General features: G+C 30.7%; 1 protein-coding gene across 3 annotated transcripts; it reads left to right on the top strand.

The window, feature by feature from the left end:
- Nucleotides 1–936: 936 nt before the first annotated feature.
- On the top strand, nucleotides 937–15,124 carry LOC139491532 (uncharacterized). Of its 3 annotated transcripts, none has more exons than XM_071279273.1 (2): nucleotides 937–1,048; nucleotides 11,111–15,124. In XM_071279273.1, the coding sequence occupies exon 2, from the start codon at nucleotides 11,129–11,131 to the stop codon at nucleotides 12,509–12,511; it is 1,383 nt and encodes a 460-aa protein (XP_071135374.1). In that variant the 5' UTR covers nucleotides 937–1,048; nucleotides 11,111–11,128; the 3' UTR covers nucleotides 12,512–15,124. The 3 variants fall into 3 exon arrangements, with proteins under 3 accessions (XP_071135374.1, XP_071135375.1, XP_071135373.1); XM_071279274.1 differs by having other exon boundaries at nucleotides 970–1,000; XM_071279272.1 differs by having other exon boundaries at nucleotides 1,012–1,135.
- The last annotated feature ends 10,308 nt before the right edge of the window (nucleotides 15,125–25,432 follow it).

The following is a 25,432-nucleotide window of genomic DNA, read 5'->3' as shown; positions in this document are numbered from 1 at the left end:
AAGGAAAGTCCTAATCAAATGGCAAAATCAGAAGCTGAACACATCAAACTAAGATGATTTATTTCTGATATAAGAAAATCTTTAGTATTTCTAATAATTTACACTTTTGCAAACAGTAAATTTATCAAAATGATCCTATCAATGATATTTATGTCAACACCGAATTGCTGACTACTGGGCTGGTGATACCCTCGGGGACGAAACGCCTACAAGAAATGGCATCAACCCAGTGGTGTAATTAGTTATCAAAGGTACCAAGTTAATGGTTTAATATGCCAAACGCGCGTTTCTTCTGCAAAAGATTCATCAGTGATCTTAACTTGGTTTTGAAGCTAGCTAAACCTCTCACTTGTATGACAGTCACATCAAATTCCTTATATTGACAAAGATTTGTTGAATTGAACAGACAGAAATATAGGGAAAAATGTCAAAAAAGGGGTACAGCATTCAACATTGTCTTATAATCTTATTCACTATAAAAACAAAAAGATATGTAACAAAGAAGCACAAAATGGCATACAGACCAAACATATTAGCACAAATTAAAGATAATAATACACAAATGTTTTACAATAACACAAATGTTTAAGTACAGAGCCACGTCATATATCAAAGAAAAACCAAAAGGCAAGCGCATCACTCATAAAAATGAATACATTAAAGCTTTTAAGTTAATTTTATGAAAGATAAAGATAACAGTTTAACTTGATTATATAAAACTTGAAGATGTTTATAATTTGGAACGGTACATGAACATGATGCATCCTTAGATTAGAGTTTGGATCCATACATTCCCAATTTTGATATTAAGGAGAACATTTAATAAAATTATCAGAACAGTACAGCTTAGTAGTTATTGTATAAACCGAAAACGTGTTCTAAAATTAAAAAGAAAACCGTCTGATATAATAGCTGAGATGCGATTGGTTGAGATATGATTGGCTAAATGTGAAGAGCACACAAATGTTCTTAATTCGGAACAATATAAACAAAAAATCAAGTGAGTTTGAAAACAGTTTGAAAGGATCATATTCCTTACATAATACAGGTGAATATCAATTTTGTTTATTTGCGTATGGCAAAAAGGTATAAAATCAAAAAATAATTAACGAAGGACTCGAAGGAAAACAAATTGGTATGTATACAACATTTAAATACTCTAATGAAAAAGGAAAATATGTCGTATGTATACATCATATCTTCTTAAATATCAACTTACTATAAAGTTGAAAATTTTTTAAAAGCTTTTTAATTTCTTTATACATTTGTATAATATAACTGTAAAAGCTGTAAACTGACATTGAATTTCTTTTTTATTTACTATTCGTACTAAGATTGTATTTAGACACATTGTAGTAGACCGGGAATATATAAATCATAGCTATCTTTATACCAGATTTATATTTCAAACTCATATCTAGAACTCCAAATATCATTGGTTTACGAAATCGCAGGACGCGGTTATGATTTCAACATGATTGCAGTAAGAAAATATAGAGGCGTACGTTAATTCTACAGCAATTGATAACAAAGAAGGGGCTTCAGTTTTTTGCTAGTGTAGTATGCTCTAAAGGTCAAATAAACAACAAACGTGCAAACAAAAGGTTACAAAATTCAGCTGAGACCCAATCAAGAGGACTGCTGTCATATGACTAGAATAAATGGCGTTCTGCCTAGATAAAACAATGTATCTTACCTCCTATAGATTTATAGAGATTTGATTGATTAAAGGACTACACGTGGTGAATATGTATATTTTATATAGGGTGTCCTCAAAAATAAAGGGTTAGCATGATTAGTTACCATATGGGGTTAGAAAGGAGTTACTTCCCTTTCAATACAAAAAAAACATGCCTTAACCCTTCATAAAACAGCACGGTGTTGAGGAATTATATGAAAGGATTCAACAGACGAAGAAATTGATAATGAACGATTGAAATAAATTCATAAAACAAATTTAAAGCTAAAAAGTTGCCATTGTTGGCATTTGTTTTCTGTATTGACAAATGGAAGTAGGATATCTTATAAATACTAAGTATTGAAGACTTGATCATTTTGATAGGCCGCTAGTCAAAATACCACATGTGAAGATAGACGGAAAGATAAATTCGTTACACGGTGTGATAGTGACTTAATACGATATATATTGGGTCAGTAAATTCCATATGGGAAATTCGAGCTCACACCCCCATATGGAATTAACTGACCCCACTCATAATAAAATTACACTTACTAATTTTGAGGTTTTACTGTTTGTGCATGTAGATAAATGTTGAAGCCGTTACAACCAAGTTTTATTTACGTGCAATGCAAACAATTAGGAAATGTGATGAAAAAGATAGTGATATGTTACATTTGTTGTGATGTATACGCCACAGCTTACGTGTTTCTTTATAGATTATAACTTGTGCAATGGGCAGTGTAACCGATTATATGAAATTTAGGTTTTGATGAAGACAAAGAAAAAAAAGAAAGAAAAATATTGCCCAGAAAGTCATATACTCTCCAAAATATAGAGAAAATAATTACAATAAAAGAGGGATGAAAAACACAATTCCGCTTCTTAGTATGGGTCGTTTGCCAATATTACAGTTGGGTTTTACACTTTATTCGGACTTGAAGCCGACAAAAGCTATCACGCGATTGAATACAAATACAATAAAAATAGGCGATGACTAGGTACTAAATATAGCGTACTGGTATATTTAATTTACTAACATGTATATTGTAATCAACCTTAGATTCAAAAGGTATTTAAATATTTTAGAACGTAATAAACGAGGTAACGACTTGTAGCCTTATCATATATTTTGTTTGTTGAGTTGCTAGACAAATGGTATATACGCCACACCCATAGTTCTTCCATATTCTTTAATGAACCGTTGTATTGACAAATTAACAAATAAGAAGTTTCAGTGAGAGTCACAAACTCTCCATATAAAAAGAAAATACTTTCAATGACAGGATTGAGAATAACCAAATACCAAACCTCACGTGTCGATCTATAATGAATTACTTTTGCACTGATACACGTTAATACGACTGAAGGCCATAACAAGTTTTTGGGTTCAATAAAAACAACTAAATGACGTGATGACTCGATATTAAAAAAAGCGTTTTCCAAAATTGTATTTACCCTAAATGCATATCATCAACAAAGTGAAACTAAATTCAAAAAGGTATTTAAAGATCTAAAATCATATTACTATTGTTCGATTAGTTTGGATTGCATATAAGATAAAATATACATGTATGCAAGAATAAGGCTAATAAAAACATTAAAAGCGCATTTAAAAAATCCAAACAAAATTCGAGAACCCAGTAAAACATTTACGAAAGAAGATATATAAGAACTTATTTAAACATCAAAATATTACTGTTTAACAGCCTCAAATGACGTCAATATAAGATAATGGTCTTTTGCAGATTTCTTAAAAATGTGTGATTCTAACGGAAACGGACAAATTGATTTAGATTGTCTTATATAAATATTGGTTAATACAAACCAACAAGAAAAAAAGAAAGGTACAGAGGGAGTCAATATAGATAGGTGCTTACAGGGTATTAAGGTGGTACTATGCTACAGGGAGATAACACTGTAAAATCAGCGTTGTGTTGTTAAGGGAATATTAAGCTTCTCAATGATCAAAATTAGTGTCTGTCAATCTGCTATGTAACCAGCGGAAATTTTCTGATAAAACGGTTGGTTCAAATTTTTTGTCAAAGGGTCAAAGTAAATACTTTGTCAAAATTTTATGAAAATTAAACGAGCCAGACTAATTTTAGTGAAGGTGTTGGGTACCACCTTAGATATACGTGGTAAATTACCTCATCCACATTTGTAATCAGTTGGCTATATTCTTATTAGGCTAATTGATGATAAAGTGGACTATATATAAATATAGTAGATAAGTCTGAGATAGGACATACAACAATGAAAAGTAAATGATTGTTGAAGTGATTTGGAAATATATATGTTATGTAGTAATTGTGTAATATGTTCTTTTCAAATTACTTTGAAAAGTATAATTTTGGGAGTCAATTTTTAAGGAAGATTATTTTTTAAACTTGAGAACTTTCTTGGGTATCATCATATAGACGTATGAAAATACAAAATGACAAGAGCAAAACAAAATTATTTTTCTTAATCAATAGAAAAATAATTAAAAAAAAGAGTTAATTCCAGATGTCAAGTTTGACACCACTGGGTCAATGCCACTGCTGGTGGACATTTCGTCCCCGAGGGTATCACCAACCCAGTAGTCAATACTTCGGTGTTGACATGAATATCAATAATATGGTCATTTTGTATAAGTTTCATAACATTTGGTTGCGAACGTAATTAATGCTCTTCAACTTTGTACTTGTTTGGCTTTATAAATATTTTGATATGGGCGTCACTGATGAGTCTTATGTAGACGAAACGCGCGTCTGGCGTACTTAATTATAATCCTGGTACCTTTGATAACTATTAAACATTTGTCGATTTGTACATTTCGAACATGATTGTAGCTATTACACAATATATATAAGAACATGTAGTATGAGTGCCAATGAGGCTACTTCCATCCAAGTCATAGTTTGTAAAAGTTTACAACTATAGATCAAAGTACGGTCTTCAACATGAAACCTTAGCTTACACCGAAGAGCAAGCTATAAATGGCCCCAAAATTACTAAAGTGAATCGAATTTAACAGGGCAACCATATGTCTAATATAAATAAACATTTAGAAACCACATCAACAAACAACAACAAAAATCAACAGAATCCTGATTTAAGACGGATGAAAACTAACGCAGCAAGTATACACGTTTCCAACCTTCACCCTAGACTTAAATAAAAGTATAACATCACAATATAAAAACATAGATTCACACACTATAAAACATCAGTTGAAATGGTTTAACTCAACCAAAGATATATTAACACAAGTAAACATATACTAGACGTTAGATTTAATGTATAACACAATGTAAATACAAAATTAATGAAACAAAAAGGGGTGATGAGATATCAGAAAAACAAAGATAACCTTGAACAAAATGCCGTGCACAGGTAAATACAAATAACAATACATGTTTTGTAGTTGTTTCCAATATAGAAGCTGATTCAAGGAATTTCTTGATGGAAATCCATTTGTATATTACTCTTGCCACCTTTAACGTACAAGGACTTTCAATTTTTCTTTTCGTCATAGCAAATGCTTCATTAAAAGTTGTCTAAGTCTTTAAATACTTTCATGCTATCCATCAACTTTTCTTTGTTTGATTGTAAATGGTCCAAATATACATTACGTCACTATGGAATGGACTCTAATTTGAATAAAGTGTGATTTAAAAGGTACGACCATCAAGTATCTTCTATGACAGTACAAACAAAAACAAAATTGAAAAAAACAATTGTTCGAGAACAATTGAAGGTCTTTTCATATCGATGTTCAAAGTTATTGAAAAGAAACTAGTTCCTGTTTTACTGAAAGTTAAAATTGGCATCCGATCAATAATTTCTGCATACTGATAGGATAAATAAATGATTTCGTTATATTTTTGAGTTAAATAAGAGAGATGATATGCTTCTTCGAGTGAAGTGAATATCATTTCCGTCCTCATATGATAGCTTTTTTCACACTGATTCCAAAAATGTATAGTTTCTATAAACTTTTGTTTGTTGAACAGGAGATAATTGGCTACTTCCCTTTTATCGAAAGTCATTTGTAGTCTTGAGTGATAAGTTTATGTATTTACATTACAAAACATATGGATTCCGAGTATTTTTATATGACAAAAGTGCAAAACAAACTACTTCCGGTTTGCCAAGGTCACTTCTGGTAGTCATTTATCAAGATCATATGTCACCATACCTTTTGTGAAAGGTCATATAGCTTTATAATGAACCAAGTTGAAGTTAAATCCAAATAACTGATAATTGGACATTTCAGGGACAGTAACTCCAATTAGATGATATTGGATTGTTTAAGACCAAATGTCACATATCTTCATTACCATAAAGCAAACATTTTGCATTTGCTCTTTTATATATACCTTTAAAAGTGTTTGAGAAAATTCAAAAGTAAGCAAAAGTCCAAATTTAGAACTTGACCTTGACCTTTGATCTTGACCTCATTTTTTAAATAAGAACCCTAGGACCTTAATTGTACGCTGATTCCAAAAAATATGTATTCTCTATACAATATTTTTTAAAATATGGGAGATGATTTGTTACTTGCGGTTTGAAAAATGTTACTTCCGATGATATTTGAATATTTACTTGACACTGATTCAAAAATATCTGATTCTATTTACTTTTATCTTACTAAAGTACAAATAAAAGCTACTTCCGGTATACACAAAGTCACTTCCGGTTGTTTTTTCAAGATTAAATGGTTTGATACCTATTGCAAAAAGTTTCATGGCTTTATCATGTATAAACATGAGGTAAAAGCAAAGGTCAAAATCTAGAACGTCAAATTAAGCTATGACTTTGAGATAAATTTCAAGGTAATAAACCAAGGACCTCAAATCAAAAGACCATAGGTCCTTATTATATTTGGTTAATGAGTGATATCCCCATATGCGTATTTTCAAATACAAGACGTGAGAAAACTCCCTTTTACGTTCTACGTACCCTTGCAATCAAAATATACATCTTACGACATGTCGCACCTAACAATTTAGTAAAAATAATTTTTCGATATCTTATACGGTTTTGGAAATAAGTGAAAATAAGCCAAATTCAAAATTTAGAATATGATCTTGACCTTTGACCTTGACCTAATTTTCATCTTTTTTGGACCAAGGACCTCAAATCAAAAGATCCTAGGTCTCTATCACTTATGGTTTACAAGATAGAAATGCATATCCCTTATCTAATGCATTAGGGGAAATAACTCTAATATGGAGTGTTCATATCACTTCGGTCAAAATAATAATGACAATGTTAAATATAAAAATGAGATATATCATACCTTAAAGAATAAACCAATATTTACTTAATTTTGAAAGCAACATCAAAGGGAGCATCAATGAAGCGGTAGGTTTGTGAACATTACGCTAATCGTAAAAATGTGGACTATTGAGTTTAAATGGTAGCCAGCCTTGGGGCAGCTTAATGCTAGTACGTTGACGAGGGCCATAATTAACAGCCTTAACTATCCATGAGTGTCTTGCATGGTCGTTCATTTTACTAGTGCATGTTGCTGAATACTATATATATATGTATATTTATATATGTGTATTGCAACGGTTCTTAATTTGGCAATAATAAATTAGAATTTAATTTGTCAAATGTATAAATATAGATGTGAACCGTGTGGGTATAATCATTTCCAGCTTTTTAGAACAAACAAGACAAAGCTAGAATAAAAAAAAAATTATCTTTATGAAATATAATTCGAAGGTGTAAATAAGCTTGTGATGTATTCACGCGTTTATATGTCAATTCAAGTTAAAATTCAGAACTTTAATATAACAAAGACATGTTCGAAAACATAAATGATAAGCAAAAGTTGATTTAGAGCATATCTAAATGCTCTCATTCATAAACTTGTGTGAATATATCCATTCAAAACTGTAAACTTATGTTATCAATATGTTATCGCTAATCTTCAGAATTAAATATTTCAAATGGATTATTTAACAAGAAGACTTCAAATAATTTCAAGTTCGTTTTACCTGGTTGAACGTACCTATCTAAACAAAAATTAGTTGCGATAAATTGAACTATGTAAAAACTTTGTATTTACCTTATCAATCTCAAATATCCAAATATATTCTATTAAAGCTGCAAAACTCTTTTCTTTAAACTAACTTGGTTTTACTTCGATTTTAGTTGTGCAACTAGTCAGTTGGACATGATTTGATACTATATCTGCCCTTGAATTTTTATTAGATAACATCGCTTTGGAGATTCCGTTTATCGTCAAGCTATCGGAATTCCGAGGGGACTAAATGTGCACCACTTATTGCGGACCTATTTTTGTATTGCTATGAGTTATAATGTATGACTTAAATCAGCAAAGACCCATCGAAACAACATCTGATACAAAAATTTGATAATACTTTTAGATATTTGGTTGATATATTGGCTCTCCATAATGACGACCTCAGTATGTATACTAAAGAAATTTATCCTGATGAACTTACTCTAAATAAAGCTAATACTATATATAACAATGACCACTGCTCTTTCCTCGATCTTGATAGTTATATCATTAACGGAAAGCTTAATACTAAAATTTATGATAAAAAAGATGATTTTTCATTTCCTATCGTAAATCATCCATTTTTAGATGTTGACGTTCCCTTGTCACCATCTTAGGGGTTTTATATATCTCCACTTTACGATTATGTATGTATTAAACAACGTTTTAGATTTCAACAAGAGAAATTTATGTATTACTGAAAAATTATTACGACAGGGTTTTCGGTATCACAAACTATTCAGAACATTTACTAAATGTTATCATCGGTACAAGGACATCATTCGTAAATATTGAAAAACTCAATGTTTACATGTAGTTTGAATCATGTTTTGTCTACATGCAGTCGATAGTCAATGTAGGCCTTGTGTAGGTTAAGTGTACACAAAACTAGGCATTTATAGAACATCAATTTTATCATATATATTTAAAGAAGAAACGATTTTTGAATAAAATTGATATTTATAACAAATATTAATAAAGTTCTTTACAGATATATTTGTATAAACTTGATATATTTATTTGTTATAAATACCACTTTACGTTTCTTTATTAACCCCTTATCAAGACTCATAGCATTATCATTTTCGAACAAAAAATCATTTGAAAAGGTCTTCCCGAATCGACTTGACATACCCAGAAATTTTTTCCACTGGTCTTAACTTAAACAACGATTCACTCATAAATGCATTACTAAAATAAGTGTAAGGTAAATTGTTTTGTTTGTCTAGTATCTCAGATCCGTTCAAATACGTTTAGAAATATATGAAGAAAAAATACCCCCTACTTTTGCAAAATACTCCTTGGAGAAAAAATACCATCAAAAGAAAAAGAAACAAACAGAAAAGATAGAAATGTAGTGCTCTTTGACATCTCAATCCTTTTTGTTCGTCTGTAAGCATGTTGATGCAGCCTATGTTTTCTTATGCGTAATCAAGAAATCTTTAGTATTTCTTTTAACTATTGTAAATCATGACTTTCATCAATCAGCAATCAAATTTTATTTTTTTTTACAATATTTAACACTAGTTAATGTATGGGGAAGCTCTGGATTTCGATTTTTTTTAATCATCTGTATGACCAGCATGTGTTTTTTTTTTTTTTTTTATCAAATTGGGGATCAAAATATTTTGCAAGGAAACACATCCCCTTTTGAAAAAAACGGTTGTTCTCTAACTGCTAGAAAAGTTGTCCGAAAAATTTGCATTCGGTTCTACGTAATGAACATTTAGATGGCACATAGTTTACAAGTGTGAATAAATCTTATGTACAGGTAACTTAAGAATGTGAATGGATGTGAACAAATTTAATGTGAAACCAGTGTACATTACATTAAACTAAATGTAAACATGTTTACTGTACATGGAGTTTGGTGTGAACACGGCCTTATACGTTCAGTTATTTCACATCCAATCTTTTATGGTAATATTCTTTATAAAGCACAAAAATGTCAGTATTCACCTCAGACGCTAACAAAACCTGTAAATAGTCTTATTTAGAAGGGACATAGTAATGATATTGTTGACAGGTCATTAAAGATTGCATATTTTGGCTTTAATATTGATTCACTTATAGGATCTTTGCATCGGAACCAAACACATTTATTTAAAACCAAGTTGATGGGATGACACGGTTATGTTCTTCTCATATATTTTATGATGGTATAAACTAAACCCATTACGGGAGGGATTGTGCCTGATATTCATATGATGAAGACAAAACCTTTCAATCAGTTTAATTGGGGTCTGAAGATTGCATGTCAGTTACCTTCTAGTAGTCTGTTGTTATTTCTGTATTATTGTCATGTTGTTATTTTTCTATTGTTATATCTTCTGACATCGGATTCGGACTTCTATTGAACTGAATATTGCTATGCGTTTACTTTTATACATTGGCTAGAGGTATAGGGGGAGGGTTGAGATCTCATTAGCATGTTTAACCCCGCCGCATTTTTGCGCCTGTCCCAAGTCAGGAGCCTCTTGCCTTTGTTAGTCTTGTGTTATTTTGAATTTTAGTTTCTTGTGTATAATTTGGACTTTAGTATGACTTCCATTGTCACGAAACTAGTAAAATTGAGAATGGAAATAGTATATATTTGTTGAGGGGCCAGTTGAAGAACGCCTCCGGGTGCGGGAATCTCTCGCTGTATTGAAGACCTATTGTTGACCTTCTGCTGTTGTCTGTTCTATGGTCAGGTAGTTGTCTCTTTGACACATTTCCCATTTCCATTCTCAATTTTATCTTTATGTTTGAAACTTAAAGATCACATTAAATGGAGATGTGGAAAGAAGATTGTCAAACGTAAAATCACCAAAAAATATAATAATAAATAACAAAACCTTTTACGCAAAACAAAAATGATGAACGATAACACCCTTGAATTACAGGCTTGGTTTGGTTGATTATATTTAAATGTTAATGCCTTTAAGATTGCGACTCGTTTCCAATCAAATGTATTGTATTGCTCTTCACTGGGTTTTCTTGACTTAACTTATCTAGGTTCGCTAATGAATGTTTTTGTTTTAAGACATCTATGCTTAGTTTTTGAGCTCTTGTCTACCAGATTGATAATGCCAAAACGAATGTTTAAAGCATGATGTAACGAAATATCATTATTTTATAAACTTACTAACAATTCAAAACAAACGCAATCAATATTTATGATATAAACCATGTCGGAACATTATGACACCAGTTTACGAGTTTCCTTCCGGAACTAATGACATTCTTCTTTTCAATTGTCCCAAAATGCATGGTCTAAAGACTTTGACAGCTGGAATAAAATAATATATATTCAAAAGATTGTTTTTCATGCTACGAAGCCTGTAGTAGTTACATCTGTCTGTGAAATTAACAAATCAAACGGTCATTATCTGTAAAAAGACAAACAACTTATTTGTTTTCTCTTTCAGAGAATAGAAGCACCGAAAATGTTTTGCATTTACAAGAGGATTATTTTGTTTGCTACCATCTGGTATTCATTTAGTTACGAATTTACCGAACACAACAAAGATACGAATCATGACATCAAAAGACGGGGTATTGTTTTGGTACAAGCTGCAATTGCTCAACTTGCTGAAACATCTTCTAGTTTAAAAACAGCGTATGCCAACAACGAACTTCAATCTGCAGGAAACGTTGCCCTTGTGCTCGTTGAGGCGGTGCCTGTTCTAGGCGACATTGTTTATCTTCTAGCTGAAAAGCCTGATTCGATATTTGATATTGAAAGTGGATTAACAACGATTAATGATAATTTGAAAGTTTTAAATACTAACATAAAAAATATAGGAGTAAGAGTAGACGAACTGGCTAAGAAAATAGATTTGTCTGTCATAAAAAATCAAGTTGCCACTGATAAGCGAGAAATATCAAATTGTTATGCAGATTTGTTGCTTTTCCTCCAAAATCCAATACCGAAAGCAGAACAAGATCGAATTAAAAACTGCTATTCTAAATCTGCATATATTCGCCAAATTGGCAGCATACTCAGCAACGATAAACTGACCTTTATGCAGAACCCTATTTTCGACCAAATAATTGACATAACAGGTTATTGTGACTGGGAAAGAATACAAGATGTATACGGATTTCTTCTCGGAATTTATATTGAAGGGTGCACAGCTTTGATTACCTCAGAAGTGTTGAAATATGGAAACGAATCTATAACATTTAAGGACGAATGCAAAACTACAATACAAGGTGCATTGCATATTCAAACTCAACTTTTCAAAAACTGCAAAATGGACCCTTGCAGCAAATATGTAGAAGTTATGATCAATATGTTAAAATCGGATCCAGCATCAGACATTAAACTGCAATTACAAAAGTCATTTCCGTGGTTCAATTTTGTTATTGTCTCGTTACGCCAAGGTTTTAGTTCTGGTATTGCTCTGAACAACATTCGTGTTTTCAATTTGGTAACACTTTCAAGTAGTGCAGTCGTGAATCGTGTGCTTATATGGTCTCCAGATAATAATACAGGATTTTCCGGACAGGACAGGTATGGGATAGAGTACAAAGAAAATAAAGTAGAGTCTGTGTTTAATGGTATGAACTTATTGAAAACGTCGAAAAATGGATTGACAAATATGTTTGGGTTTCGAAGCAATTGGAGTATTTTAGAGTCAGTCTGCAATCGAAACTTCAACACTGACGACCAGACCGAAAGTGATGTTGCCTCTGATATTAAAGATTTGCTCTTAAGCGATCACAATGTTTCGCTACCAGGATGGGCAATAGCATTAATTGTTGTCGTTCTGATTATTGCTGTAGTTGTTGGTTTTTGCATATATAAAAAGCGATATCAAGGATAAAAGATCGTCTGTATCTCTCGTTTTCTAATAGTTGAATCCACTTTAACGTTGTACAAATCTGAAACATTCTGCTGAATTATAAATTGACTCTATTATTTCCGTAATCTGTCGTTAATTGAGTTTGATGATATTATATGTGGATATACAAATGAAGATAGCGATATATTTGATATTAAGGGGGATCGCGGGTCTAAATCATTTTTTTTTTCTAAAATAGGATTTTGCTATATTTGTCTATAAACGAACTATATCTTAAACTTAATAGAAAAATGAAATAAAAACAAATGGGGTCACCTTTCATTTAAGCTCACAATCTGCCACCGGAAGAGGCATACATTTTTGTTAATGTCCTTTTTTCCTGTTTAACTAATAGGAAAAATAGATGTAACTATAATATCGACATAAGAAAATAGCCTTATTACAGAAATCACTTAAATTGTACAATTATTTAGTTTATGTACGGCTTATTTGAAAACATTAATTAAATTATAGGTCCACGATGTGTTTAAAAAGATATTTCAATTTTAATGCCAAAACATTACATTTTTGCCCCAAAGGGTGATAATTTGGAGCTTTTTCGATGATATAAACATTTTAAAAGCCATTTTTTGGCGTATTGAATTTTAAACCTGATGTTTTTTGTTATCCATATATCATGTGTTTCTTTGTCTAATACGTTCTCCTATTTATTTGTATTGTAGTCCTGTAATATTATGTTGTCATTTCAATGTTATATTTAACATAGCCATTAAAGTGCGAGGTTTGGCATGCCACAAAATCAGGTTCAACCCACCATTTTTTCCTTTAAAAATGTCCTGTACCAAGTCAGGAATATGGCCATTGTTATATTATTGTTCGTTTCTGTGTGTGTTACATTTTAACGTTGCGTCGTTTGTTTTCTTTTATTATTGAGTGTAATTTCTATTGCGATAAGACGTGTCACGGTACTTGTCTATCCCAAATTCATGTATTTGGTTTTGATGTTATATTTGTTATTCTCGTGGGATTTTGTCTGATGTTTGGTCCGTTTCTGTGTGTGTTACATTTTAGTGCTGTGTCGTTGTTCTCCTCTTGTATTTAATGCGTTTCCCTCGGTTTAAGTTTGTTGCCCCGATTTTGTTTTTTGTCCAGGGATTGATGAGTTTTGAACAGCGGTATACTACTGTTGCCTTTATTTGGGACAATACCGAATCGATTTTTTTGGTTGATTTTTGTTCCATATCATAAAGTAATAACTAACAGTGTAATAAATGAAATTTGTAATGAAAAAACAAATGTTTAATTTTTTGCTGAAATTTTGTACCCGCGAGCATCCTTAATGTGTAATGGACTATCTCCTTATATACAACGTTACTCAGGGATTTCTACGAGTTTTTGACCTAAATATCGAAATAACTAAAACGTTGGGTTCCATTCATTCAGAACTTATAAAAACACGTAGATTATCAAGAAAAACCCAACAAAACAAAAAAGAGGGAGCTCCACTGTCACTGCAAATTCTGCCAGTTACCTAAAATCATTATGACGAACATTTATGAACTTTATACTGTTAATTTGCAAAATATAAAAAAAAAAGAATATTGCTTTCTTTAGATTGCAAATCAGGACAAGTTTAACATTTTTGTACTCACTTCCTCATTCGACTGTAATCAATAAATGGCTTAATTTCGAATGAAAATGATTTACAAAAATGCTATTCTTCTATTTTGATATTACTCTATTGTCGCAGATAAAGATATGGTTTGGCGCCTAACTACATATCTATCTCCTCCCCATAAGACATGGTCAGATCCAAAGTAAGAAGCTAGTTATAAAGTGAATGTTGTTTTATAAATGTTATTTGTCATAATTATATTTCGTTTATTGTTTTGCATAGTTTTTATATTTGCTATTACGCCACTGTCCCAAATAATATGTGTGTGAGCGGAGAATTCGGTATCTACAACCATGTCTTCCTCATAACATTATGTATGTACTTGTCCAATATCAAATTCTGTAATTTAGTGGTGGTCGTTTGCTATTGAATGTTAATTCTTTTCGTTTATTATTTTGTACAAAAATCAGAACTCTAGTTTTCACATTTTAATTCTTTAACATGTCTCTTTTACACCTTTCTATTGGATGTTGGTTTTGCCCATTGTTGACGTACGCACGATGACATTTGGCAACAGATTGCTACGACATTTTGTCTCCAGTTCTCTCATACCTAATCCTTTTTTAAAATTTTGAATGGATAACCATTTTTGATAGGAATATGTATGTATGTACATAAATGCATTAAAATGTTTCAAATTAACTTAAGTATCATTTCATTTTTACAACACTTATTTGGAAAGTTTTGTGTATTAATTATGAACCAACTGAATGATAAGAAACTTATGATACATACGGTTAACGCTTATGCATGTAACAATTCTTATATATATAAAAAATACCATCGTATTGATTTATGAAAAATTGTATAAAAATTAAGTTTGCTATTTTGATTTGACTATCACGTGCCATGTGCAGAATTATTTGTATTCGTGATGTAGAATATAAGTTATTCAAAAATTTTAACATTTGTTATTGATTTTACTTCTTGGTGATATTTACTCTGTTAGACTTGCTTAATATGGATAATAAATATAAATAACATATGTTAATTACTTTATTATAATAGGAAATTGGAACTTTAATGTTTTTTTGGTTTATGTTATCTCAATAATTTGGTCGTTTGCGTATTTGATGAAAGTTTATTTCAAAACAACATCTGCTCGTCGAATGAAAATGAAGATAGAAACCCAACAAAGATAGCAAGTTGATACTTCAGATGCGTGATTTATTTGCATCAGATTTCTTAGTAACATCAAAATTGTAGAATTGGTTAAAAGGGAGATAACACACATTATAAGTAATGCGTTTTCAATATAGAGTATAATCAATGCTTTTTAAGCATTTATTATTAACATGCTACAACTTAGAATGTAATCGTCTAGTTACGAATGATCACAGCTCTTGTTTTTCGACTTTCTGTCTGATTTTCGGAATCCTCTGTTTTTATCCATATAGTGTCAATGAAAAATAAGCCAGATTCTCTCCATTTTCACTTTCAATATTATATAGCATATAGTTTAAAAGCAATTTTTGAAAATTTTATAAAATCCTAGTTAATTTTTGTAAAACAAAATATGCCAATGTTTCACGTATGAACTATCTACAGAGGATCATTTCCCACCATATTTTAAATTGATTATATCTCTAAAACAAGGACACGAACTTGTTTTTGCTTTTAAATCTCTGTTATTTATATATGTCAAATATGTCAAAAATAGCTTGTTATCTTGAAACAGAGGAGCGAACATCCATAAATCATTTACTGTATTTGTATGGTGTATGGTTATAAAACAAATGATAATACAAGAGCAAAGTTGAATTAAATTGAACAAGTTTTGCATTTTAGTACATTTGCTGATACTTGTCATCGAATTTGTACTTACCTGTGCAACGTGACGAATGCCACTGGTAGACCTAGATCTGTTGGGTTTTTTTTCTGTTGGAGCACATAAGATCACTCTTTTGAGGGGTTTTGTTTTACTACATTTGGGAAAGTGAATAAGAAGGACCTATTCGCAAACCTGTTTTGTATATAGGAACTCCAGGAACCCATGCGCTGTTATATGCAATGAAAGGTTTTTTGAAGTTGTGTTTTCTAGCGATTTGTTTCAGTTCAAGCCAGGCATTGATATTTAACACTAAATTCTACGACTTGATTCGATGAAAGACAGAACGGAAATGAATAACGACAACTGCAGAATTTATCACATTAAGCAATAGGGTCATAAATATGTGGTTTTATTCAAAAATATCACTTATTGTTGGTATTTGCATATATAAAAAGCGATATCAAGGATAAAATATCGTCTGTATATCTCGTTTTCTAATAGTTCAATCCACTTGTACAAATCTGAAACATTCTGCTGAATTATGAATTGACTCTATTATTTCCGTAATCTGTCGTTAATTGAGTTTGATGATATTATATAATTTTATGTAAATATTCAAATGAAGATAGCGATATATTTGATATTAAGGGGGCTCGCGGGTCTAAATCAAATTTTTTTTCTAAAATAGGATTTTGCTATATTTGTCTATAAACGAACTTTATCTTATACTTAATAGAAAAATGAAATAAAAAAATGGGGTGACCTTTTATTTAAGCTCACAATCTGCCTCCGGAAGAGGCATACATTTTTGTTAATGTCCTTTTTTCCTGTTTAACTAATAGGAGAAATAGATGTAATTTTAATATCGATATAAGAAAATAACCTAATGACAGAAATCGCTTAAATTGTACAATTATTTAGTTTATGTACGGCTTATTTGAAAACATTAATATAAAATATAGGTCCACGATGTGTTTAAAAAGATATTTAAATTTACAATTTTGCCCCAAAGGAGATCATTTGGAGCTTTTTCGATGATATAAACATTTTAAGTCATTTGGGGCCGAACCGAATTGACTTTTTTTGTTGATTTTTGTTCCATATCATAAAGTTATAACTAACAGTGTTATAAATGAAATTTGTAATGAAAAACAAATGTTTAATTTTTTGCTGAAATTTTGTACCCGCAAGCATCCTTAATGTGTAATGGACTATCTCCTTATATACAACGTTACTCAGGGATTTCTACGAGTTTTTGACCTAAATATCGAAATAACTAAAACGTTGGGTTCCATTCATTCAGAACTCCCCATAAGACATGGTCAGATCCAAAGTAAGAAGCTAGTTATAAAGTGGATGTCGTTTTATAAATGTTATTTGTCATAATTATATTTCGTTTATTGTTTTGCATAGTTTTTATATTTGCTATTACACCACTGTCCCAAATAATGTGTGTGTGAGCGGCGAATTCGGTATCTACAACCATGTCTTCCTCATAACATTATGTATGTACTTGTCCATTATCAAATTCTGTAATTTAGTGGTGGTCGTTTGTTATTGAATGTTAATTCTTTTCGTTTATTATTTTGTACAGTAATCAGAACTCTAGTTTTCACATTTTAATTCTTTAACATGTCTCTTTTACACCTTTCTATTGGATGTTGGTTTTGCCCATTGTTGACGTACGCACGATGACTTTTGGCACCAGACTGCTACGACATTTTGTCTCCAGTTCTCTCATACCTAATCCTTTTTTAAAATTTTGAATGGATAACCATTTTTGATAGGAATATGTATGTATGTACATAAATGCATTAAAATGTTTCAAATTAACTTAAGTATCATTTCATTTTTACAACACTTATTTGGAAAGTTTTGTGTATTAATTATGTACCAACTGAATGATTAGAAACTTATGATACATACGGTTAACGCCTATGCATTTAACAATTCTTATATATATAAAAAATACCATCGTATTGATTTATGAAAAATTGTATAATAATTACGTTTGCTATTTTGATTTGACTACCACGCGCCATGTTCAGAATCATTTCTATTCGTGATGTAGAATATAAGTTATTCCAAAATTTTAACATTTGTTATTGATTTTACTTCTTGGTGATATTTACTCTGTTAGACTTGCTTAATATGGATAATAAATATATAAATAACATATGTTAATTACTTTATTATAATAGGAAATTAGAACTTTAATGTTTTTTTGGTTTATGTTATCTCAATAATTTGGTCGTTTGCGTATTTGATGAAAGTTTATTTCAAAACAACATCTGCTCGTCGAATGAAAATGAAGATAGAAACCCAACAAAGATAGCAAGTTGATACTTCAGATGCGTGATTTATTTGCATCAGATTTCTTAGTAACATCAAAATTGTAGAATTGGTTAAAAGGGAGATAACACACATTATAAGTAATGCGTTTTCAATATAGAGTATAATCAATGCTTTTTAAGCATTTATTATTAACATGCTACAACTTAGAATGTAATCGTCTAGTTACGAATGATCACAGCTCTTGTCATTCGATTTTCTGTCTGATTTTCGGAATCCTCTTTTTTTATCCATATAGTGTCAATGAAAAATAAGCCAGATTCTCTCCATTTTCACTTTCAATATTATATAGCATATAGTTTAAAAGCAATTTTTGAAAATTTTATAAAATCCTAGTTAATTTTTGTAAAACAAAATATGCCAATGTTTCACGTATGAACTATCTACAGAGGATCATTACCCACCATATTTTAAATTGATTATATCTCTATAACAAGGACACGAACTTTTTTCTGCTTTTAAATCTCTGTTATTTATATATGTCAAATATGTCAAAAATAGCTTGTTATCTTGAAACAGAGGAGTGAACATCCATAAATCATTTACTGTATTTGTATGGTGTATGGTTATAAAACAAATGATAATACAAGAGCAAAGTTGAATTAAATTGAACAAGTTTTGCATTTTAGTACATTTGCTGATACTTGTCATCGAATTTGTACTTACCCGTGCAACGTGACGAATGCCACTGGTAGACCTAGATCTGTTGTTTTTTTTTCTGTTGGAGCACATAAGATCACTCTTTTGAGGGGTTTTGTTTTACTAAATTTGGGAAAGTGAATAAGAAGGGCTTATTCGCAAACCTGTTTTGTATATAAGAACTCCAGGAACCCATGCGCTGTTATATGCAATGAAAGGTTTTTTGAAGTTGTGTTTTCTAGCGATTTGTTTCAGTTCAAGCCAGGCATTGATATTTAACACTAAATTCTACGACTTGATTCGATGAAAGACAGAACGGAAATGAATAACGACAACTGCAGAATTTATCACATTAAGCAATAGGGTCATAAATATGTGGTTTTATTAAAAAATATCACTTATTGTTGGTATTTGCATATATAAAAAGCGATATCAAGGATAAAATATCGTCTGTATATCTCGTTTTCTAATAGTTCAATCCAATTGTACAAATTTGAAACATTCTGCTGAATTATGAATTGACTCTATTATTTCCGTAATCTGTCGTTAATTGAGTTTGATGATATTATATAATTTTATGTGAATATTCAAATGAAGATAGCGATATATTTGATATTAAGGGGGCTCGCGGGTCTAAATCAATTTTTTTTTCTAAAATAGGATTTTGCTATATTTGTCTATAAACGAACTTTATCTTATACTTAATAGAAAAATGAAATAAAAAAATGGAGTCACCTTTCATTTAAGCTCACAATCTGCCTCCGGGAGAGGCATACATTTTTGTTAATGTCCTTTTTTCCTGTTTAACTAATAGGAGAAAAAGATTTAATTATAATATCGATATAAGAAAATAACCTAATGACAGTAATCGCTTAAATTGTACAATTATTTAGTTTATGTACGGCTTATTTGAAAACATTAATATAAAATATAGGTCCACGATGTGTTTAAAAAGATATTTAAATTTACAATTTTGCCCCAAAGGAGATCATTTGGAGCTTTTTCGATGATATAAACATTTTAAGTCATTTGGGGCCAAACCGAATCGATTTTTTTGGTTGATTTTTTTTCCATATCATAAAGTAATAACTAACAGTGTTATAAATGAAATTTGTAATGAAAAACAAATGTTTATTTTTTTGCTGCAATTTTGTACCCGCAAGCATCCTTAATGTGTAATGGACTATCTCCTTATATACAACGTTACTCAGGGATTTCTACGAGTTTTTGACCTAAATATCGAAATAACTAAAACGTTGAGTTCCATTCATTCAGAACTTATTAAAACACGTAGATTATCCTGAAAAAACCAACAAAACAAAAAAGAGGGAGCTCCACTGTCACTGCAAATTCTGTAAGTTACCTAAAATCATTATGTCGAACATTTATGAATGTTATACTGTTAATTTGCAAAATAAAAAAAAGAATACCGTTTTCTTTAGATTGCAAATCAGGACAAGTTTAACATTTTTGTACCCACTTCCTCATTCGGCTGTAATGCATAAATGGCTTAATTTCGAATGAAAATGATTTACAAAAATGCTATTCTTCTATTTTGATATTACTCTATTGTCCCAGATAAAGGAATGGTTTGGCGCCTAACTACATATCTATCTCCTCCCCATAAGACATGGTCAGATCCAAAGTAAGAAGCTAGTTATAAAATAGATGTCGTTTTATAAATGATATTTGTCATAATTATATTTCGTTTATTGTTTTGCATAGTTTTTATATTTGCTATTACACCACTGTCCCAAATAATGTGTGTGTGAGCGGAGAATTCGGTATCTACAACCATGTCTTCCTCATAACATTATGTATGTACTTGTCCATTATCAAATTCTGTAATTTAGTGGTGGTCGTTTGTTATTGAATGTTATTTCTTTTCGTTTATTATTTTGTACAGAAATCAGAACTCTAGTTTTCACATTTTAATTCTTTAACATGTCTCTTTTACACCTTTCTATTGGATGTTGGTTTTGCCCATTGTTGACGTACGCACGATGACTTTTGGCAACAGACTGTTACGACATTTTGTCTCCAGTTCTCTCATACCTAATCTTTTTTTTAAATTTTGAATGGATAACCATTTTTGATAGGAATATGTATGTATGTACATAAATGCATTAAAATGTTTCAAATTAACTTAAGTATCATTTCATTTTTACAACACTTATTTGGAAAGTTTTGTGTATTAATTATGTACCAACTGAATGATTAGAAACTTAGGATACATACGGTTAACGCCTATGCATTTAACAATTCTTATATATATATAAAAAATACCATCGTATTGATTTATGAAAAATTGTATAATAATTACGTTTGCTATTTTGATTTGACTACCACGCGCCATGTTCAGAATCATTTCTATTCGTGATGTAGAATATAAGTTATTCCAAAATTTTAACATTTGTTATTGATTTTACTTCTTGGTGATATTTACTCTGTTAGACTTGCTTAATATGGATAATAAATATATAAATAACATATGTTAATTACTTTATTATAATAGGAAATTGGAACTTTAATGCTTTTTTGGTTTATGTTATCTCAATAATTTGGTCGTTTGCGTATTTGATGAAAGTTTATTTCAAAACAACATCTGCTCGAATGAAAATGAAGATAGAAACCCAACAAAGATAGCAAGTTGATACTTCAGATGCGTGATTTATTTGCATCAGATTTCTTAGTAACATCAGAATTTTAGAATTGGTTAAAAGGGAGATAACACACATTATAAGTAATGCGTTTTCAATATAGAGTAATATGAGGCAGGCATAACCTGTGAATGGGGACGAAGTCTGTATATGTATTATTTTTTTTACTTCAAACATGTTAATAAAGGATACCGAAATTCCGTAACGTTCCCGATTTTGGTTCTGTTGTTAGGGATTTAGCTGTGACGTTCTTTGAGTTATGACGTCATATTCAATGTTAACAAAAGAAACGCTTCCATCAGGTAACGTTTTTTTTTCCAAATCAAACAATTATTAAAAATGAAACTGTATTGAGTTCCAATCTTATATTTTACTAGACTGATGAATATAATTTTTTTTGTCAAAGTCTCGTGCAAACAAGACAGATTTCTGCGCAAATGCAGGGAAAACCGGAACAGGAACTAGATCTGAAAAAAAAGTTAACGATTTTGAGTTCATTAGTAAAATGAAAAATTCGGGAAATTTTCCCGATATTTTTTTAATTTTTTTTTTATTGATTTTTCTACCGTAATATGAGGCAGGCATAACCTGTGAATGGGGACGAAGTCTGTATTTTTTTTTAATTCAAACATGTTGATTAAAGAAACAGAAATACCGAAACGTTTCCGATATTGGTTCTGTTGTTAGGGATTTAGTTGTGACGTTATTTAAGTTATGACGTCATATCCAATGTAAACAAAGAAACGCTGTTATCCAGGTAACGTTTTTTTTTACATCAAACAATTATTAAAAATGATTGGGTGTTGAATTCCTTCCTATATTTATTGATATGTTGATAAATATACATTTTATTCAAAGTCTCATGCAAACAAGACCGGAAACAGAAGAAGACCGGAAACGGAAGTAGATCTGAAAAAAAAGTTAACGATTTGGAGTTCATTAGTAGAATGAAAAATTCGGGAAATTTTCCCGATTTTTTTATTTTTATTTTTTTATTGATTTTTTTTACCGTAATTGGAGACTTCGTCCCCATATAATCAATGCTTTTTAAGCATTTATTATTAACATGCTACAACTTAGAATGTAATCGTCTAGTTACGAATGATCACAGCTCTTGTTTTTCGGCTTTCTGTCTGATTTTCGGAATTCTCTTTTTTTATCCATATAGTGTCAATGAAAAATAAGCCAGATTCTCTCCATTTTCACTTTCAATATTATATAGCATATAGTTTAAAAGCAATTTTTGAAAATTTTATAAATCCTAGTTCATTTTTGTAAAACAAAATATGCCAATGTTTCACGTATGAACTATCTACAGAGGATCATTTTCCACCATATTTTAAATTGATTATATCTCTATAACAAGGACACGAACTTTTTTCTGCTTTTAAATCTCTGTTATTTATATATGTCAAATATGTCAAAAATAGCTTGTTATCTTGAAACAGAGGAGCGAACATCCATAAATCATTTACTGTATTTGTATGGTGTATGGTTATAAAACAAATGATAATACAAGAGCAAAGTTGAATTAAATTGAACAAGTTTTGCATTTTAGTACATTTGCTGATACTTGTCATCGAATTTGTACTTGTGCAACGTGACGAATGCCACTGGTAGACCTAGATCTGTTTTGTTTTCTGTTGGAGCACATACGATCACTCTTTTGAGGGGTTTTGTTTGACTAAATTTGGGAAAGTGAATAAGAAGGGCCTATTCGCAAACCTGTTTTGTATATAGGAACTCCAGGAACCCAAGTGCTGTTATATGCAATGAAAGGTATTTTGAAGTTGTGTTTTCTAGCGATTTGTTTCAGTTCAAGCCAGGCATTGATATTTAACACTAAATTCTATGACTTGATTGAAAGAACGGAAATGAATAACGACATTTCAGAATTTATCACATTAAGCAATAGGGTCATAAATATGTGGTTTTATTAAAAAAACATCACTTATTTGAGAGAAAACACTTTTCAGTTTTAGCATAGAAAAAAGTAATATGATCACAAAAATACTTAAACGAATGAATAACAACTGTCATATTCCTGATTTTCTTATGTAGAAAATGGTGGATTAAACCTGGTTTTATAGCTAGCTGAACCTCTCACTTGTATGACAGTCGCATCAAATTCTGTTATTTTAACAACTTTGTGTAAACAAAACAAATAGTCATAAGGATTTTCTTATCCCAGGCATAGATTACCTTAGCTGTATCTGGCACAACCTTTTGGAAATTTGGGTCCTCAATGCTTTTCAACTTTGTACTCGTTTGGCTTTATAACTATTTCGTCATTGAAGAGTCTTATGTAGACGAAACGCGCGTCTAGCGTATTAAATTATAAGCTTGGTACCTTTGATAACTATAATAGGTTAAAATATCAAAAATAAGGGTAGAGCAGACAACATTATATTATTTTCTTAATCATAATAAATAAATGAAATTTGTAACAAGGAAGCAAAAAAAAAAAAAAAAGGTATACCGACAAAGCACATTAGCAAAAAATAAAAGACAAGAAATAAATTTAGCTATTCTTCTACCTCAATACAGTATTATTTTTATAGAATCTGACTGTGTACTACAGGCATCATGAAGGCCTGTTTAAAATTTTTTATATACTTTACTACAACATTACTACATATAAATAATATTAAACTATTATAACAAACTGTTCATTTTCTGTTTCGGTTAAAAACAAAAAGCATATACCAATGTTATCAATTGTTTCGACAAACATTTATAAAATTGGAAGATTATTTTTGACCTATGCAAACGATTTATGGTTCTTAAACTACTCACAAATAAGACCATTTATTCTCTCTGTTTCTTATGTTATAAAACTATTTTTGCAGCAAACAAGTTTAACCCCGCCACATTATGTATGTGCCTGTCCAAAGTCAAGAGCCTGTAATTCAGTGGATGCCGGTTTGGTTTTTGCTGCATATTATAATCGTTTTTCGATCATTGTTTTGTACATACAATAAGCCTGTGGTTTTTCTCTTTTAATTGTTTTGCATTCTTTTTTCGGGGTTTATTGTAGCTGGCTATACGGTATTGGTTTTGTTCATTGTTGAAGGACATATTCTGCTCTATCTTTGTTGATATCGATTTCATTCGGGTTCAATGGCAATCAAACCATATTTTCTGAATTTTGCCTTTTGAATTAACCCGTTATAATGAATTTAGTATAAATTACCATACTTTATATGGTAAACGTGTTTTACGTTAATGAAACTTGAAATTATAAGCCATAATAGATATTAAGTTGTGTCGTGTTATGGCAATATAATTTTAACATCTTGTTATTGATAACAATATAAATTAAAAATTCTCTCAAAACTGGCGTGATTTCTGTAACTTCATTTTTCTTTGGCTGGAACAATATCTCCAATGATATTCTAAAAAAATAAGTATTTTAATAAAAGGTAAAAAGCCTGAATGGGTGGGTGAGTGGTAATAAAATCTCCCCAAAGATACCAGTCTAATAAGTTGGCACAAACGCTCGCGTTTTGTCTTTATAAAGACTGAGTAGTGTTTTTTTTAATAAACACAGCTTGACGCCAAATCACAAAGAAAGACAAAAAATCATTAAAGGAAGAATGGAAATATCTATTACAGAATAACATGAATAAATAATTTTGTTGTTTATAGTACAAAGAAGGGAAAATTGAGAGTAATACCAAACACTTAATAAAGCTGGTATAAAGATGAGATATAACCCTGAATAAGACATCATCAAATAACAAAAAAGCATTACAATTGTGCATTTGCAAGTATGTTCTCTAATGCTCGAGATGCAATGGTAGTCATCCCCTTTCAGCTTGCCGAACCTAATTATGCTATGCATT

This window comes from Mytilus edulis, chromosome 10, assembly GCF_963676685.1.
Source record: "Mytilus edulis chromosome 10, xbMytEdul2.2, whole genome shotgun sequence".
Lineage (NCBI taxonomy): Eukaryota > Metazoa > Mollusca > Bivalvia > Mytilida > Mytilidae > Mytilus > Mytilus edulis.
This window is presented reverse-complemented; position numbering and strand designations above follow the sequence as displayed.

Excerpts from the sequence above, each read along its gene's own strand:
- LOC139491532 (XM_071279273.1), top strand. The coding sequence starts at position 11,129 with ATGTTTTGCATTTACAAGAGGATTATTTTGTTTGCTACCATCTGGTAT.